The sequence below is a fragment of the Capra hircus genome, chromosome 9 (assembly GCF_001704415.2).
Source record: "Capra hircus breed San Clemente chromosome 9, ASM170441v1, whole genome shotgun sequence".
NCBI classification, from domain to species: domain Eukaryota; kingdom Metazoa; phylum Chordata; class Mammalia; order Artiodactyla; family Bovidae; genus Capra; species Capra hircus.
This window is the reverse complement of record NC_030816.1, coordinates 17030032-17046835: the sequence shown is the minus strand read 5'-3', so window position 1 is coordinate 17046835 and position 16804 is coordinate 17030032. Positions and strand designations below refer to the sequence as shown.

Below are 16804 nucleotides of genomic sequence, written 5' to 3'. Positions count from 1 at the left end.
TAACACACTTAACTGCCAGCTAATCAATCCTATTTAGATCTAAATATCTGTACTTCTTACAACACAATTGGGCTATTTCAAATCCTAAAAGATGATGCTGTGAAACTGCTGCACTCAATATGCCAGCAAATTTGGAAAACTCAACAGTGGCCACAGGACTGGAAAAGGTCAGTTTTCATTCCAATCACAAAGAAAGGCAATGCCAAAGAATGCTCAAACTACTGCACAATTGCACTCATCTCACATGCTAGTAAAGTAATGCTCAACATTCTCCAAGCCAGGCTTCAGCAATACGTGAACTTCCGGAAGTTCAAGCTGGTTTTAGAAAAGGCAGAGGAACCAGAGATCAAATTGCCAACATCTGCTGTACCATGGAGAAAGCAAGAGAGTTCCAGAAAAACATCTATTTCTGCTTTTTATTGACTATGCCAAAGCCTTTGACTGTGTGGATCACAATAAACTGTGGGAAATTCTGAAAGAGATGGGAATACCAGACCACCTGACCTGCCTCTTGAGAATATGCAGGTCAGGAAGCAACAGTTAGAACTGGACATGGAATAGACTGGTTCCAAATAAGAAAAGGAGTACGTCAAGGCTGTATATTGTCACCCTGCTTATTTAACTTATATGCAGAGTACATCATGGGAAATGCTGGGCTGGAAGAAGCACAAGCTGGAATCAAGACTGCCAGGAGAAATATCAATAACCTCAGAGATGCAGATGACACCACCCTTATGGCAGAAAGTGAAGAGGAACTAAAAAGCCTCTTGATGAAAGTGAAAGAGGAGAGTGAAAAAGTTGGCTTGAAGCTCAACATTCAGAAAAGGAAGATCATGGCATCTGGTCCCATCACTTCATGGCAAATAGATGGGGAAACAGTGGAAACAGAGACTGACTATTTTGGGGGGCTCCAAAATCACTGCAGATGGTGATTGCAGCCATGTTATTAAAAGATGCTTACTCCTTGGAAGGAAAGTTATGACCAACCTAGATAGCATATTAAAAAGCAGAGACATTACTTTGTCAACAAAGGTCCGTCTAGCCAAGGCTATGGTTTTTCCAGTGGTCATGTATGGATGTGAGAGTTGGACTATAAAGAAAGCTGAGTGTCAAAGAATTGATGCTTTTGAAGTGTAGTGTTGGAGAAGACTCTTGAGAGTCCCTTGGACTGCAAGGAGATCCAACCAGTCCATCCTGAAGGAGGTCAATCCTGGGTGTTCACTGGAAGGACTGATGTTGAAGCTGAAACTCCAATACTTTTGCCACCTGATGCAAAGAACTGACTCATTAGAAAAGACCCTGATGCTGGGAAAGATTGAGGGCAGGAGGAGAAGGGGATGACAGAAGATGAGATGGTTGGATGGCATCACTGACTCAACAGATATGAGTTTGGGTGAACTCTGGGTTTGGTGATGGACAGGGAGGCCTGGGAGTGCTGCTGTTCATGGGGTCGCAGAGTCGGACACAAAAGAGCAACTGAACTGAACTGAATAAGTATAATCTTATGAGTCCTCAGAGTTCTAAAGTTAGGTGTTTCTGTGCCTTTCCTTTCCAGAATGTCCTTGAAAAGTAGCTATTCAGTAAACCTACTGAATAAGCCACCTGACTGCATTAAAGTGAACTAAAATCTCTATAGCCTACTCTTCTTCCTAAGAGTACATCAACAAGGGATGATTTATAGCCACAACATGAAGAAAATTCACAACCTTTGTCATTTTCTCCATCACATCAGATAATTAACTGGACTTATAAAAAATTTAAAACTCAGCACAGTATCTCCTGGTAAATAACGCAGTGATAACTTTTACATTCTGCCTTGACTAATTCCAAAGCCATTTTTCCTTCAGAAGTGTGGTCTTAACTGCAATTAATATACATATACATTTCATGTCTCACTCAAACTTTCCATATCCCTTTTTGGTATGCATTTAGGATCTATGTTACAGTTATGTCCCTATGTTAGAACTAATTAGGTGAAAATGTTTCGCTAAAAATATCAGGTGGGATTCATATGAAGGTCAAACAGACTCCATGTGGCCTGAAAGTTTCTGTATGGAAATTTATGGTGCATTCATAGGCTCTATTCCAACCAGTTTCCTTTGTTTTCTATTAGGACTAATCTAGACACTGGACTCTTAGCTCTGTTGTAGCCAACTGACAAGGATTCCAATAAATGGGAAGGATAAAATATAAAGCATCAAATCTTTGAACATAAAAAAAAAACTTATGCTTTAAAAATAACAATTCACAGCAACTGTCATCTCCAGAAGATAAGGGAAATATTGTATCTCCATATCTCATCTATAGTGTAGTTAATATTTGATTAATAAGGATTAACTGGGAATAAGATATTTTGTTTAACTAAATATTAAGCAGATTGTTTCATTATTTTTTATCCAAAATCTACCAGTTTATCTCCTCATCTCATTAACAACTGTTCAGATATAATTTGCTGTACATACAATTCTAGAAGATATCATTTCATGAACTAAATGTTTTATATCAGATTATGTTATTGCTTATTCTTCTGAATCTTAAAACTAGAAAGTAGAAAAAAAAATCTGGCTAATAAAGAATGTATTGAAGCTAATGATTATTAAACACCATTTCAAGACATAAAGGCAGAATTAAACAACACACCTGATTGAAGGACGAATCACTATCAGAGCAATTGTCTGTGCAATAACTACTGCTTTTCTCCTTTTGAGTTTTTTTCTGCCTCTCTTGACTTCGTATTTCGTCTTCTTCAAACTTGTTAATCATAGATTCCACCACTATCATCATGATGTTCTTCAGAGAATGAATCATCTCTTTGTATCTTTAAATTCAAAGCAATCTTTGTAAGAGAAAGACTATTAGCACAAATTAAAATATTCAACTAAATTGAACTTATTATTTTCTTCCATAAAGTCCCTCTAAGAACACAATCCTAAAGGCAAAAGTCAGTTTTTCTGAGAGACCAAATGACACAACAAAATTCACACAACAGGAAAATAATTAATAGGAAATCTAAAATATGTTATTTCCCAAGTTTTTCCATCTGGTTACATGAACCAAGGCAGTAAAATTAATACAACCCAAGGCAAGATGTTCCAAAGGCAGACTCCAGTAATTAGCAACAAAGTCAACTGCTAATATCAAACTACCAAAACCCAGCCTATATTACATGACACTTTCACTCCTTTTTAAAATTTCTCTTTCTCTATTCTCTCTTCCTCTATTTTTACCTTCCCTTTACACCTGCCTATAATTTGTATCTATAGGCATCCATCACCACAACTGAGAACCAAATAGGAATTAAAACATCAGTGGATCCTTTCAAATAGAGAAACCACTATCAGAGATGTTAGGAAAAGGATTCCTAAAATTTAGTAAAATTTTGAAATGGATAATTTCTAAGGTCCATTTTAGCTCTCTGGGTCTATCTATCTATCTATCTATTTTTTAAAAACTTGTAATAAATTTCTCTATTTATTAAGTGCAAACTCTCAAACACCCATACTAACATTAAACTAAGATGCTCCAAAACCCTACAGGTAGAATTTTAGAGCTAGATGGAAATATAAAAATAATCTAGTCTACCCTTTATTTTACAAATGAGGAATATGAGATGTGTACTACTGAAATTTCTATGCTTAAAAAGGCAAAAATTAAAAGCAACAAGGCATGAAGACTTAAATAAAGATAGTGAATAAAATGGGCTTCCCTGGTGGCTCAGACATTAAAGTAAATAAAATACTAAATTTGAAATCAGAAAACTTGGATTGGAGTCCTCACTACTTTACCTGCAAGCTCTATCATTATAAATAAGTCTCTTTTTTCTTAACTATACATGAGAAAAAGAAAACAATCTAGGACTTCCCTAGTGGCACAGTGGATAGGAATCCTCTTCCCAATGCAGGAGACACGGGTTCAGTCACTGGTCCCAGAGGATTCCATATGCTGCGGAGCAACTAAGACCATGCCCCACAACTTTGAGCCTGCAAGCTGCAACTACTGAACCCATGTACTACTGAAGGCTGCATGTTCTAAGGCCACGAGCCACCAACTACTGAAGCCCATGAGCCTAGAGCCTGTACTCCACAACAACAGAAGCAACCTCAATGGGAAGCCTGCACACTGCAACAAAGAGTAGCCCCTACTCACCACAACTAACCCCTACTCACCACCACAACACCCAGGCGCAGCAACAAAGACTCAGTGCAACCAAAAAATAAAACTAAAAAAACACAATCTAGGCGCACTCTTCTATTTACTAGATGGGATGCTGTCCAATTCATGAATCACTGAATAAAGGCACTTAGGGCTTTAAATTAACAAAAAACACACACTCACAATCAAAGCTGATCTAGTTCACATGGTCATAGCAAGAAATAAATAAGAGTATATATCTGAAAGCTCTTTGTAAATATAAAGCCTGATGAAACATATGTCCATTGCTATCATTACAATAATGGAAATACATTAGAAAATAAACACAGAAACTTCCTTTTCTTTATATCCTGGTTAGTGGGTCATTTTAACTACATAAATCTAAGAAAGGATAGGTAAGGTACTCTCCCATAGAAGTAATAAAATCATGCTGAGGGATTTGGATAAAAATAGTAGACTGAGATTTTAAAGTTTAAAGAAATTTTAAAATATATTTTAAATTATATATTATATATATTATATAGCATCAAATACATGATTTCTATATGTAACTTATACATTATATATTTAATAATGTTATTTAATAATGCATAATTTACATGTTATATAACTATAAATAGAATATACATATAGCTATACATGTGTATATTTTTAAAGTCTCAGAAATTATGAGAAAATACAAAAATACTGTAAGAAAATAAGAATAGATTAGGAACAATACAGAGGGAAAACACTACAGAAAAGAGCTACTATAGAAATGAGAAGCAGCCCAGGGAAAATTCAAGTTCAAAAGTTTATAAAGAGCAAGAAGGATAACACAATACTGTTAATCAACCATAATCCAATATAAAGTAATTTTTTAAAAAAAGGCAAGAAGAAATTGAATTCTAAGACACTGTTTAGACTAGCTGCTGAAGTACATATAGGAACTAAGTTAGGAGGCCCCAGCTTCCTCCTTAACACATTCCAAGCACCAAGAAACAGGGAAGTATAACAATGTCCTGGTAGCAATCAAAAGCTATCCACCACAGCTGTGCTCCCTTTCCACAGTAACTGGACTGTACAGCTGGGCACAGGAGTGAACTACACTCCCCAGACGCCATTCCAGTTAGGCATAGCCATGTGAACATATAAACTCCTGTCCCCTTAAATCTTACAATAGAGGAGGACTTCCCAGGTGGCACAGTTGATAAGGTCTGCTTGCTAATGCAGGGAACATGGGTTCGATCCCTGGTTCAGGAAGATGCCACAGAGCAACTAAGCCTGTGTGCCACAACGCCTCAGCCTGTGCTGTAGAGTCCACGAGCAGCACCTACTGAGCCCACGTGCTGCAACTGCTGAAGTCTATTTGCAACAAGAGAAGGCACTGCAAGGAGAAGCCCATGCACCACAACAAAGAGCAGCCCTGGCGTCCTGCAACTAGAGAAAGCTGGAGTGCAGCGAAGATCCAATGCAGTCAAAAATAAACTAAACTGTTTTTTAAAAAAGCCTACAACATATTGACTTAATAAAGGAGAATAAAAGTAAATCTCAATAACTTACAGGATAAGGGTAATTAAATCCATACAGTTTCATTTTAGACATATTTTCTCCAAAAAATATAAATTACTAAAATACAGAATTCTTCTGCAAGACATATCAGCAAACTAGCTAAAGGAAGACAGGAAAAAAAAAAAAAAAAAACTAGAGAGTAAGACCCTCAGTATCAACAGCTACACAAACTGGAACTCAGTAGCAACTGTAGGTTTGGAAAAAGCCTAGGACAGAATATGGACACCACTGAGAAGATTCCCATTTTTTAGCATTAAAAAGTTTCCATTTTCTAACTAAGAGTTTTAGTCCTCCTTTTAGAATATTTAATGATATTGCCATAAATAGACTACTAGGAATTATAATAAAGAGGGTTTCCCTTACCTGTGGTTTCACTTTCCATAGTTTCAGTTATTAAATGGAAAATGCCAGAAATAAACAGTAAGTTTTAAATTGTGTGCAGTTCTGAATAGGTGATGAAACCTCTCAGTCCTGCCCAGCATGTGAACCATCCCTTTATCCAGCCCTGCCTGGTAGTCACTTAGTACCCATTTAGCCTATCAGATCGACTGGTCAAGTCATCATTTTTTACTTAAAGCTGAGTGGAAGAGTGGCATGATCTGACTCATTGGTTTAAAGAATCATTCTAGCTGCTAAGAGAAAAAGCGACTGCAGGAGACATGGGTTAAGGGTGCTTTCAGGGAGCCCTGTTGAGGGAAAAACTACTTTAAAATATTATTGTAGGCATACTCACTCTTTAGATTCCTGAGTTCTTTTAGTAACATGCTGTACAACTGTGTCATAGCCAAATTCCTCACCCTGATTCTGATCAGCTGTCCATTTTTCCATTTCTTCTTCAATCATAGACCCCAAAGTGTTGCATATATACTGTCTAAGGTACTTCACAAATTCATAGCTGAAACAAATATTTGAAAAATAAATGCAGTAAATATCATGAATTCATCTATCAACCATACCCAGAAAAAATGTTAGCACAGAAAAGATCTATAACATAATGAGATTTCTTACCTTACTCTAGGATTAAATTAGTTATTCATCCCAAATCATTCAGCTAATCTAAAATTTTGTTGTTTGGTTGTTTTTTTTTCCTGAGAAAACTGGCAAATTCACATTTAAAAATGACAATGGTGGATAGCAAACTTCAGGACCAACACAAACTTTAATGGGTTAGGACCTTTGCATACTTTGTTATGGTTTGCATGTGATGCTTAAGCATAGGGAAAGCAGTTGTTAGACTTTTATAATTGTTCAAGTTGACGAAGAAAACCACATTAGAATAACAGTAATTATAAAAGAATTAAATAGGAAAAGGTTAAGCTCCAATCATCAGAAGTTTTTTGCATATTTGGAAACTGTGTACATTTTGAACTGCCCTAAATTTCACCTAATCAGCTTTTGCCTATGTTCACAAGAAGAAGCATCTCAGAAAATCCAACACATTGGACATTCTCCTTCATACTTTTAGGGTGATGCCAACATGAAAATCCATTTGCTAACTCACAACAATATAGCAAACATCAGAGGGCAAGAGTTCCAAAAGTGGGTAATTACTTTATGAAGCACATTTAGTAAAAGTAAAGAGCAATGGTTGTAATTAACATCATGATTTTAAATGGTTTAAAAAGTTTTTTTGGTCTCTTAAATGACAAAGGTAATTTAGAACAGGTCATTTTTGTAAATGCCACTATGTTCAAGACTTATAGTTTGTATATATACCTGTACAAAGAGCCTTGCATATAATATATAGCACAGAAGCTCAAGGAGGGCCTGAATAATTTTCTTCAACATAAGCCCATCATAGTATCCAGCATACAGTCTTCAGTTTAATATTTATGAAGAGATTGTATGTCCGCTAAGAAACAGCCATCTTACCCAGGTAGCCAAGGGATCTCATTTTCAATTTTAACTGCTTTTGACTGAGATTTCCTGCCCTGCCCATTTCCCCTGAGCTCTGAACAATCTGCTGCTTCCCTGGAATCTCTATGTCTGCTTCAGAAATGTAAGTGGCAGCCCTGCCATAGACAGTTCAGGCCCCAAACGACAAGTAGAGATATTTATTATGAAACGTAGTATTACAGAAAAAGTACAAGCTCAGAGTCAAAACAGCCTGAATGCCAGCTCCAGCTGGTAAACTCTAGCTGGAGTGGCCTGGAACAAATCTGTTTTCTCATTTGAAATTTGGAAACAATGTCTACTTCATTCCTAGACAAGAAACCAAATTTAAAAAGATATTCTTCACTCCCATAGCTTCAATTTCAGATTCAACACAAACAAGTGATTTCTTCAGCTCTTCCTTCAGCCAAAATGTCTCCCCAGAACAAAGGCACACCTGTTATTATATAGGCACACCCCATTTTATTGCACCTTACTGCACTTCACAGATATTTGAGTTTTCCACAGACTGAAGATCTGTGGCAACCCTGTGTCACAGCAAGTCTATCAGCAGCAAGAACATTTACTCACTTTGTGTCTCTGTCACATTTTGGTAATTCTCACAGTATTTCAAACTTTTTCATTATTATTATATTTGTTATGGCAATCTGTCAACAGTAACCTTTGATTTTACTACTGCTGCTGCTGCTGCTAAGTCGCTTCTGTCGTCTCCGACTCTGTGCAACCCCATAGATGGCAGCCCACCAGGCTCCCCAGTCCCTGGGATTCTCCAGGCAAGAACACTGGAGTGGGTTGCCATTTCCTTCTCCAATGCACGAAAGTGAAAAGTGAAAGTGAAGTGGCTCAGTCATGTCTGACTCTTAGCGACCCTATGGACCGCAGCCCACCAGGCTCCCCTGTCCATGGGATTTTCCAGGCAAGAGTACTGGAGTGGGGTGCCATTGCCTTCTCCAGCTACAACTTGCCAAAGGCTCAGATGACAGTACTTATAGCAATAACATATTTTTAAATTAAGGTATGTGCTTTTTTTTTACACAACTCTACTGCACAGTTAATAGGCTACAGTGTGGTGTAAACATAACCTTTATATAAAAAAAGGAAACACCCCAAAAAATCAATGATTTGCTTTACTATAATACTTGCTTCATTTCAGTGGTCTGGAACCAAACATACAATATCTCTGAGGTAAACCAGTATATTAACTACCTATTGGACAAGGCTACTTTGTTTTATCCCCGTATCAATCAGCACAACCTGTACCAAATCTTTCATCCTATCTACTGGCTGCAAGCCATGTCCTCCTCTGACATATCTTTGTTAATGGAACCATCCTTCAATCAGATATCTGTGTATAGCCTCAAACAATTTTCTCCATTACATCTCAGATCTAACTAGTTAGCAAATGCTATAATTACGTAAATTCTTCTTCTATAACTTTCCTTTCCCACTGCCACCAGATTAATGTGCATATTTTTGTAACTGTAGCTAAACACATACAATGGCCCTCATAAGTCATCCTATAAATGAGTGGTTCTTGAAGTATAACATGAATAAGAATCACCAGAAGGGCTTATTAAAACACAAATTGCTGGGCCTCACTCTCAGAGCCTCAATTCAGGTACGCTGTGGGCACAGGTATTCACATTTCTAACGAGTTCCCAGGTGATTCTGATGCAGATGCCTAAGCTGCTGGTCCTAGGACTGATATTTGAGAATCACTGATCTAGACAGATTCTGTACTCAGTGACTTTTAAACTAGTCTAAATTTCTTGGAGCTTCGATCAGCGAATTCCTACAATGTTGTGTTGTTTCTGGTGTACCTGCTGCACGCTCAGTCACTTAAATTGTGTCTGACTCTTTGTGACCCCATGGACTGTAGCCTGCCAGGTTCCTCTGTTCATGGGATTCTCCAGGCAAGAATACTGGAGTGGGTTGCCATGCCCTTCTCCAGGGGATCTTCCCAACCCAGGGATCAAACCCATATCTCTTATATTTCCTACAACGGTAGGCAGGTTCTTTACCACTAGTGCCACCTGGGAACTCACCCCTTTAGTACAGTGAAGTGAATTTCTGACATTTCAAATTTTTATTTCAAAATATACACAACTGTATTATTATAAGGAAAAAAATATATAAAACATCCAGTACAAGTTTCTTCCAGGAAATCATCCTCTTAGCTACTATAAACAGAATTTTTTTGATCAGATTAGAAAAAGTATCAGTAATGATTTATCTTAAAAAGATAACTTATTAACTTATGTATTATAATACTGATATGTGGAAGTCTTAAAACAGATTATATCCCAGGATTTATAGGATTATAGGATTTATTATATGATAAACAACTTCATATATTAGTATATAAAAGATTATATACTGAAAAAAAGAATGAATATTTGACACTACCTACAACCTTTTAGGTCAAAGAATAAGCCTCTGAATCATGATGTGAGTGCTCAGTCACTCAGTCGTGTCCAACTCTTTGCAACACCTTAAACTGTAGCCCACCAGTCTCCTCTGTCAGTGGGATTTTTCAGGCAAGAATACTGGAGTGGGCTGCCACTTTCTCCTCCAGGAGATATTCCGAACCCAGGGATCAAACTCCTGCATCTCCTTCATTGGCAAGCTGATTCTTTAACACTGGACTACCTGGGCTTGGCCTGAATCATGATGAACAGTTATTAAGTGCATAATTAATTATTGAAGCACACATATAATTCTTAGAGATTTCCTATGCAGGGATAACACTCTACATAATGAATGTTTTCCTGAAGTAACCACTTAAACACACTAGAGTTCACTAATTTAGAAAATCATTGGTAGATTCTTCTGTAAAACCAAAAATAAAGCCAATTCAATAAATATTGTATTCCTTCTCTATCACACTAAAAATATGCCAGATTAGAGGGCCACAAAGATGAACACCTATATTAAAGACTGGTACAATCATGAGGGTTGCCAAGTATTTTATAGAGAGCTAACTAGTGAGCAATTCTCATTGAAATGCAAGTAGGTAAGCTCTAACTCAGGCTTCCCAGGTGGCACTAAGGGTAAAGAATCCACTTGCCAATGCAGGAGACATAAGAGATGTGGGTTTGTTCCCTGGGTTGGAAAGATCCCCTGTAGGAGGGCATGGAAACCAGCTCAAGTATTCTTGCATAGAGAATCCCATGGACATTGGAGCCTGGTGGGCTATAGCCCAGAGGGTCGCAAAGAGCTGGACATAGCTAAAGCAACTTAGCATCCATGCATGCTCTAACTCTGAGGTTCTCAACACTGCTGTATATTAGAATCACCTAGAGAGCTTTTAAAGAGATAGGAATACCAGACCACCTGGCCTGCCCCCTGAGAAATCTGTATGCAGGTCAGGAAGCAACAGTTAGAACCGGACATGAAACAACAGACTGGTTCCAAATTGGGAAAGGAGTACGTCAAGACTGTATATTATCACCCTGCTTATTTAACTTATATGCAGAGTACATCATGAGAAATGCTGGGCTGGATAAAGCACATTCTGGAATCAAGATTGCCGGGAGAAATATCAATAACCTCAGATATGCAGATGATACCACCCTTATGGTAGAAAGTGAGGAAGAACTAAAGAGCCTCTTAATGAAAGTGAAAGAGGAGAGTGAACAGTTGGCTTAAAGCTCAACATTCAGAAAACTAAGATCATGGCATCTGGTCCCATCACTTCACAACAAATAGATGGGGAAGCAATGGAAACAGTGACAGACTTTATTTTCTTGGGCTCCAAAATCACTGCAGATGGTGACTGCAGCCAGGAAATTAAGACGCTTGCTCCTTGGAAGCAAAGTTATGACCAACCTAGACAGCATATTAAAAAGCAAAGACATTACTTTGCCAACTAAGGTCCATCTAGTCAAAGATATGGTTTTTACAGTAGTCATGTATGGATGTGAGATTTGGACTATAAAGAAAGCCGAGCACTGAAGAATTGATGCTTTTGAACCGTGGTTTTGGAGAAGACTCTTGAGAGTCCCTTGGACTGCAAGGAGATCCAACCAGTCCATCCTAAAGGAAATCAGTCCTGAATATTCATTGGAAGGACTGATGCTGAAGCTGAAACTCCAATACTTTGACCACCTGATTCGAAGAACTGACTCATTTGAAGACCCTGATGCTGGGAAAGACTGAAGTGGGGAGAAAGGGATGACAGAGGATGAGATTGTTGGATGGCATCACTGACTCAATGGACATGAGTTTTAGTAAACTCTAGGAGCTGGTGATGGACAGGGGGGCCTGGTGTGCTGCAGTTCAGGGGGTCACAAAGAGTCGGACACGACTGAGCGACTGAACTGAGAAAGCTTTTCTGAAAAATACCTAGGCCAGGCCTCTACCACTCCCCATCTACCAAACTCCCGGGAAATTCTGATACATTTATGGTTAAGGTTCATCATCAGTATTTTTTTAAATGAACTCCAATCAATCCTACTCTAGTCAAGATTGAAAACCAGGGATTTTTTCTTTTTTAATAGGGGGTCAATCTGAGTGTAAAAATTTATACAATGCATACACGCATAATCAAAGCAATGTCTTCTTCCCTACAGTTCTCTTCTCCTCAAGGCTCAAATCCTAGCTGCTAGTTTCAAAGAAAAGAAAGGAAGCCTGGATCTTTTAGAGAACATGTACAGTTTTGAGTAAAAAAAAGGTTTTTAAAGGCTATGGAAAGCATAGATTAGGGCAGCTGCACGTGGAGCAAATCCTCAGTAAGGCTGGTCTGCCTATACAATGACTTCTCAAATGACTGCATTTTCCCCTTGTCACTTTATTATACTACCTGATATTCTATCATTCATGGACTCAATTCTCTCAACAGTCATCATCTTACAAAAATGCCAATAGCCGAGAGATACTGGTTTCCCCTGTTAATCTATTTATCAAGATTATTTTTCTTGCTAATACATCAAGACAACATCAGGCAGATTTAAAGAACTAATGTTCTGATAGTGGAGATGGGATGACATAATTCTGATATATAATATGAAACACTTTGGATGTCAATATATGCCTAAGTGACTCGAGGACATTTAAAGTTCAAGGAGAGTTTGTCAGTGAGTAGAAAGATAAATGAAGATATGAGTACCTGGACTGACAGGATCTCATCAAACTCTAAGATTGTAAAATGCTATGAAAACACCAAACACAAGCATCTCCTCCTCTTTGCTTCTTCATAAGGACTTCCTTCCTCCTAAGACAAAGATCTTAAGCTAGTGCAGCTAACACATGAATTTTGCTATCTGTACTTTTAAGACTATAAATGACTCAAACTATTTTTAGAATTGTAAATTGTACTTTTAAGACTACAAACTTGCTATAATTTGATTGTATCTGGGTTTTTCCAGGTCAGCCACAAGTAAATCAAATAGTAAACCTTAATGACGCAAGCTAATCAGCAGGCATTTAATCTATCTAATAAACTGCTGAAGACGCGTTGACATTATTACAATAGTAATTGCACTGCTGAGAAGAACCATAATGATTCCATTTTAACTTGAAAAGCATTTAAAAACTGACACAGCTAAAGGAACACTTATAGGCAAATGTGTAGCCTTAAATACTTACATTAAAAAAAAGAAGAAGAAGAAAAGCTGCTGTAAATAAAGGAGCTAAATAAACATTCATCACAAATTTTAAAGTTTCCCAGGAAGGGAAAAAAGAGCAGAAATTTTACAAAGTATAAAATAAATACATAATAGAAAGGAAAATCAAAGCTAACAGCTAGTTCTTTGAAAAGACTAATAAAGTTGATAAACCTCTAGCAAAATAGATGAAGAACAGAGGAAAGACACAAATTTTTAAAAAAGAATAAAAAAATATTATGTTTCAAAAAAGTAATAGGATATTAAGGGCTTCCCCTGGTGGCTCAATGGTAAAGAATTCACCTGCAATGCAGGAGACATGGGTTCCATCCCTGGTTGGGAAGATCCCTTGGAAAAGGAAATGGCCACCCACTCCAATATTCTTGCCTAGGAAATCCCACAGACACAGGAGCCTGGTGGGCTACAGTACATGGGGTTGCAGAAGAGTCAGACATGGCTTAGTAACTAAACAACAATAACATTAGAATATTAACAAAAACTCTTATACAGATAAGTTTGAAAACCTAGATTAAATAGATAAATTCCCAGAATATGATCCTAACAAAAACTCAATAATTTAAAAATATTTTAAAGAAGTATTTGTGTGTGAACTAAAAAACAGAAATTAAACCCCAAATTTAATGCTTGATGTGGCTCTGTTTGAGGCAAATCAGTATTACATGATTACATTAATGACCAAATCTGAATTTGAGAAAGTTGCAATTTTCTTATATTTTTCTGTTTAAGTAATGAATCAATAGCTAACCAATAAAAGCTGGTCTCTGGTATCTCCTGAAGAGGGCAATGGCAACCCACTCCAGTACTCTTGCCTGGAAAATACCAGGGAAGGAGGAGCCTAGTGGGCTGCCGTCTATGGGGTCGCACGCAGTCGGACACGACTGAAGCGACTTAGCAGCAGCAGCAGCTGGTATATCCAAAATAAAGAATATTATCATGCAATATCAACTCTCACTAGTAGATTTAATGAAGAAATAAAAAATCATGGAAATACAAAAGAAACCATATGTATAATGAGAAATACTAATTAACAAAAAAACCCCTCCCACACTTCTTAAAACTTCCTTGAGAATCGGGAGAAAACTGTAATGTTTTCCAAAAAACTGCAAATAAACGCAAATTTTTGCACAGAATATTAAAAGGCCTCAAGGATCCCCTGATGCCCACATAAAAGCAGGTAAGAATTCTAGATAAGAATTTCACAACACCCAAAAGTCAGTAATGCTAACATAACAAGAAAAATGTTAAATGCCATCCTCTTGAGAACCAATTGAATCAAAAATATCACTACTAATAATAAATTGAGGCACCTGGAGGTAAATTTTCATTGGAGAGGCTTAAATTATACATATGAATCAAATCAAAAGAAAAAATACACATCTCTAAAGAAACACACTTGTCAAGATTTATCGCAAATGATATCTCTCTCATTAAACTTCCTACCTACTGCTTCCAACCTAGAGCACGCTGTACCTTATCGAAATCCCTCATATCCCTGACATGTATCACAGACTTCTGAGTAGGCGCCTTCTCCCTTCGTAGGCACTTTCGATACCCCGTGAGCTTCCCTGGTGGCTCAGTGGTAAATAATTAGCCTGTCAAGCAGGAGACGCAGGTTCAATCCCCGGGTTGGGAAGATCCCATGGAGAAGGAAATGGCGACCAACTGCAGTAGTCTTGCCTGGGAAACCATGGACAGCAGAGCCTTGTGGGCTACACTGTATGGGCTCGCAAAGAGTAAACAAACAACAACAAAGCTATTCCACAAGAAATTAATCTCTCGCGTATTCCTGCAGTGCTCAGAGGCCAAAATCGGTGCAGCCACTGAAACATCAGATCAGCAACGAAACAAGGATTTTGTGAACTCAAAGCTTTAGAGGTTTAGTGACAGAAATCACTTGTAACAGAACTATTCTTAAGCAAACAAGAATAATTTACAACAATAATTTGCAATAATTTACTATGTTGCCCAGGAGAAAAAATATATATAACTAGGATATGTCGGTCACGTCATTAAAAACACAGGGGAAGCAGAAAGTTTGGAAAATAAGAATAAAAAAATAAATTCGGTATCTGAGTAAATAAACGAAAATGTAAACCTCCAACTTGGACGCTGTTTTGACAACTATCATATAACATTCTTTATCCAACTGCATTTAGACCTTTTCTGGATCAGCTGATTTGTTTGCTTAAAACATCAAAAGGAATTTTACTTGTGAAAATTTTCATCAGTTTCCTCCAGATGTAAGAGGATCTCCTCGGCGCACTCCAGGGAGGGAGCACCCGTGATTTTCTCCTTCACGCTCTGGAACAACTGCCTCAACATCGCCTGCAGCATCGCTTCGTCCTCACCGGAGAAGTGAGCCATTCTCTGTCAAAATCAACGTCCACGCCGGTTACCGAGGGTCCAAGCGAACGCCGCGCCCTGCGCACGCGCGTTCCCACCCAGCAGCCGGCGTACAGCGCCGTTCCCCGGGAGACCGCGGCCGGCGCTCAGGGGCGGGCCCTCGGCTGCCGGCGTGTCGTTCAGGAAAGCCACTTACCTTGCGTTGGGGAAGCAAGAATCCTTGACGTCCCACCTTTGGCACTCGTCGCTTTTTTACCAACAGAATTCAAGCTGCCCCGATTAACGGCAAAAAAGAGATTCCAAAGTCTCTGCCGGTGGGCCTGACGGCGGGACGTCAGCGGTACGCGTGACGTCAGCGCGTTGACGTGACGAAGCCCAGCATGGGAGTGAGTGAGGCTTGACACCCTGCCCGGTCACCTACAGAAGTTTTAGGTGCGCTACTTGAAAAGGTTGTAGGTGGGAGGGAAAAGAGAGTGCGAAGAGAAAGGGGTCAGTAAAAGAAAGTTATTGAAGTGAAACTGAAAGCAGCGTGAAAAGTTTTAATCGAGTGACTGGTATTGAAGTGTTAAAATGCTTTCTCCTTCAAACAGCTAACATCCGTTGACTCCTTAACAATCATCTTGCTAGGAACTATGGAGAAAAGGACACTTCACAGTCTAAGAGATAAGGAGTCAGCGATTGCAAAACAGTGTAATTAAGTGTTAGGCTAGAGAAATGCACTAGGTAGGTGCTGGAAAAAATCCCAAATCACCTATTAACCCAAAGGAGGAGTCAAGGAAAGAGCTAAAGAGAACAGAAACTGGACGTGCAGAGGGTAGGGGCCTGAGAAAGTGTAGCATATTCCAGTACTTGAATTTGTAGAATTAGAAAGAGGAGGTGAGAAGTCTGTAAAAGTAAAAGGGCCACATAAGAAAGGGTCATATTTGGCACTTTCAAGGGATTAGAGATCCAACCAGTCCATCCTAAAGGAAATCAGTTCTGTATAGACAATGGAAGGGCTGATGCTGACGCTGAAGCTCCAGTAGTTGGGCCACCTGATGCGAAGAACTGATTCATTGGGAATGAGCGTGATCCTGGGAAAGACTGAAGGCAGAAGGGGAAGGAGACGACAGAGGATAAGATGGTTGGGTGGCATCACCGACTCGATGGACATGAGTTTGAGTAGGCTCTGGGAGTTGGTGATGGACAGGGAGGTCTGGCATACTGCAGTCCATGCGGTCGCAAGGAGTCAGACTCGACTG

At 38.6% G+C, this 16804-nt stretch overlaps 1 protein-coding gene across 2 annotated transcripts in view; it reads right to left on the bottom strand.

Annotated features, from left to right (window-relative positions):
- The window catches only part of TBC1D32 (TBC1 domain family member 32), a 193378-nt gene extending 177457 nt beyond the window's left edge, over positions 1–15921 (bottom strand). The window contains exons 1-4 of one of the 2 annotated variants that reach the window (XM_018053005.1): positions 15760–15921; positions 15430–15587; positions 6437–6598; positions 2641–2818 (exon numbers count right to left, since the gene is read on the bottom strand). In XM_018053005.1, coding sequence (XP_017908494.1) covers positions 2641–2818; positions 6437–6598; positions 15430–15584 — 495 coding nt within the window. In that variant the 5' untranslated portion in view covers positions 15585–15587; positions 15760–15921. Of the gene's footprint in view, positions 1–2640; positions 2819–6436; positions 6599–15429; positions 15641–15759 lie in introns of those variants that run through there. The other variant, XM_018053006.1, reaches the window with a different exon arrangement.